Raw genomic sequence first — 3,248 nt, 5'->3', positions numbered from 1 at the left:
GCAACCCAATGATGAAAGTAGAATTTTGAATTCCGCTCAAATCAGAGTTAAATTCAGAATTAGTTTTCTACTTAGCCCCAAATACAGTTCCGACCCACGATGTAATATAAAATTTTAAAAATAAAAATATTTGGTATATATAAGTATTTATGGTGCATCTGAATTGCGATTTCGCAAGAATAATTTACGTTTTTAAAAGATATCTTAAAACGTAAGGTGTTTGGCATTGCAATTTAAAAAATACTTAATTTAAAATAGAAAAAAAAAAATCTGCGATTTCGATAAGCAGGCTAGCCTATTTGGGAGTGCGATTTTAAAAATTGCGTTTTTAAAATCGCAATTCCAAACACTCCAAAGTTGCAATTTGGTTTAAAAACGCAGATTATTTCTTTAAAAACGCATTTCCAAAGGGGCGCTTCTTTGACAAAGTGCGAATTTAAACCAAAATTAGGATTTCGTATAACAAATATTTGATAAAAAAATTCTTTTTAACATGTTTTACCAAATACCTTTACAATTTTAAAAAGTAGCGATTTCAAAAACGCAATTTTTAAAATCGCACCGCACTTATTAAAACCGTAATTCCAAACGGACTAGATTACCGTATAAGTGTTTGGATTGTGTAGCGAGATGTATATAAAATTGTATTGGTCAATTCTAACCAACTCAATTAATTTAACCAGTCAAATCCTCCGATGACAACCTTCTAATTATTAAATTTGTGTTGAGTTCGCGATTATGTTAAAAATTGTCTTCCTTTATACCGTGTGTTTGATCCGAGAGAGAGAAGAAGACGGAGAGGGAGACGTCAAAATCCCCCCCCCCCCCATACGTTTATATACGACTTAATTTTTTGTTTTTCAAACTTTAGTAGGGGCGATGGGTCTCCATGTGGCTCCGCCACTGCCTTCTGCCTTACCAAATTACCCCATGTTGAAGAAAGCACGTCTAAACGTACAGCTCCAAATCTCCAAATTTGGCCAAAAACCCATAAAAACTCATTCTCTCAAAGAGGTTTGTAAGCAAGCAAGCCTTCAAGAAGCTTTTCAAACATTAACTCGTTTATTCACTGAACAAAATTCACTTCCGTTTTGTCTGGAGGAGTCTTATTCGTCAGTTCTTGAGCTCTGTGCAGCTAAGAAAGCTCTCTCACATGGGCAACAAGTGCATGCCCATATGATAAAGTCTTATGCTGTGTGTGACTCGGTGTTTTTGACTACTAGGCTTGTGTTCATGTATGGGAAATGTGGCTCTCTTTCGAGTGCAGAGAAGATGTTCGATAAAATGTCTCATCGAACCATTTTTACGTGGAATGCTATGATTGGTGCTTATGTTTCAAATGGGGGACCTCTGAGAGCTCTTAAACTGTATAGACAAATGCGGGTCTCGGGAGTTCCACTTGACTCTTGCACTTTTCCTTCTGTGCTAAAAGCTTGTGGTGAACTTAATAACATCCGCTGCGGGACTGAAATTCATGGTCTAGCTATCAAATGTGGATATGATTGTATTGTATTTGTTGTCAATTCAATTGTTGCGATGTATGCAAAGTGCGGTAATCTTGATGGGGCAAGGCAATTATTTGACAGTATGACCGAAAAGGATGATATTGTGTCCTGGAATTGTATAATTTCGGCATATGCAGCAAATGGACAATCTGTAGAGGCATTAGGACTTTTTAGAGATATGCAGAGCGTGGGTCTTGCTATGAACACGTATACTTTTGTTGCTACCCTTCAAGCCTGTGAGGATTCATTCTTTGTGAAACTTGGTATGGAGATCCATGCTGCTATTTTAAAAGCTAGTCATGATGTTGATGTTTATTTAGCTAATGCTTTGATTACTATGTATGCAAGATGTGGTAAAATGAATGAAGCTGCAAGAATTTTTTATAAGATGGATTATAAAGATTATATATCATGGAATGCTTTTCTCTCTGGTTTTGTCCAAAATGGCCTATATGAAGAAGCTATAAAGTTATTCCATGATATGCAGGATGCTGATAGAAAACCTGACCAGGTTTCAGTATTAAATGTTATTGCAGCATCTGGTCGATTGGGGAATTTATCAAAGGGAAGGGAACTTCACGCTTATGCAATAAAACGTGGATTTGATTCTGATTTGCAGATTGGGAATACAATAATTGATATGTACGCAAAGTGTGGCAATGTGGCCTATATGGGTCATGCTTTTGATAGGATGCTTGATAAGGACTTCATTTCTTGGACAACAATAATTGCTGGATATGCTCAGAGCAAAGCATATTCGAAGGCCTTAGAGTTTTTCTTGAAAGTGCAGATGGAAGGGATGGATGTTGATGCAATGATGATTGCAAGTACCCTACTGGCTTGTGGTGGCCTAAAGAACATTTCTTACCTTAAAGAAATTCATGGTTACATTTTGAGGAGAGGTGTGTCTGATCTTGAACTACAGAATTCACTTATTGCTGTCTATGGGGAGTGCGAGAACATTGTTTATGCAAAACGAATGTTTGAATCCATCAAATTTAAAGATGTTGTGTCTTGGACAAGCATGATTACTTGCTATCTCCATAATGCATTTGCAAATGAGGCTCTTGAACTTGTCTACTTGATGAAAGAAACTAATGTTGAACCTGATTCTATAGCTCTAGTGAGCATACTCTCAGGTGCTGCTAGTTTATCTGCCTTGAATAAAGGAAAAGAAATTCATGGATTTCTGATTAGGAAGGGCTTCATCTTAGAGGGATCGCTTGCAAACTCTCTTGTCGATATGTATGCCCGCTGTGGAGATCTAGAGAACTCTTATAAGGTTTTCAATTGTATGAAACAAAAAAGTTTAGCTCTGTGGACAAGTATGATTAATGCAAATGGAATGCAGGGCCGTGGCCAAGCAGCAATCGATTTATTCAATAGGATGAAGGGTGAAAGCATTATTCCTGATCATATTACCTTTTTGGTACTTCTTTATGCATGCAGTCATTCAGGACTGATCGATGAAGGTAGAGAACTTCTGGAAGTTATGCAATATGATTATCATTTGGAGCCGTGGCCTGAGCATTATGCCTGTCTGGTTGATCTTTTGGGGCGTGCCAATTGCTTAGAAGAGGCATACCGATTCGTGGAAAGTATGCAGATTGAACCTACTGCTGAAGTTTGGTGTGCTCTCCTTGGGGCTTGCAGGGTTCACCCAAATAAAGAAATTGGACAAATTGCAGCACAAAAGCTCTTAGAATTGCATCCAGAAAATCCAGGAAATTATGTGTTGGTTTC

General features: G+C 37.5%; 1 protein-coding gene across 1 annotated transcript in view; it reads left to right on the top strand.

Moving 5' to 3' along the window:
- The first annotated feature begins 891 nt into the window (after positions 1-891).
- Positions 892-3,248, top strand: part of LOC132189615 (pentatricopeptide repeat-containing protein At3g63370, chloroplastic-like) — a 2,576-nt gene continuing 219 nt past the window's right edge. Inside the window, exon 1 of the mRNA XM_059604362.1 lies at positions 892-3,243. Within this exon, the coding sequence (XP_059460345.1) occupies positions 931-3,243 (2,313 nt within the window). The 5' untranslated portion in view covers positions 892-930. The remainder of the gene's footprint in view (positions 3,244-3,248) is intronic.

Source organism: Corylus avellana, chromosome ca8, assembly GCF_901000735.1.
Source record: "Corylus avellana chromosome ca8, CavTom2PMs-1.0".
Classification (NCBI taxonomy): domain Eukaryota; kingdom Viridiplantae; phylum Streptophyta; class Magnoliopsida; order Fagales; family Betulaceae; genus Corylus; species Corylus avellana.
The sequence above is the reverse complement of the archived record's forward strand: the minus strand, read 5'-3'. Positions and strand labels throughout refer to the sequence as shown.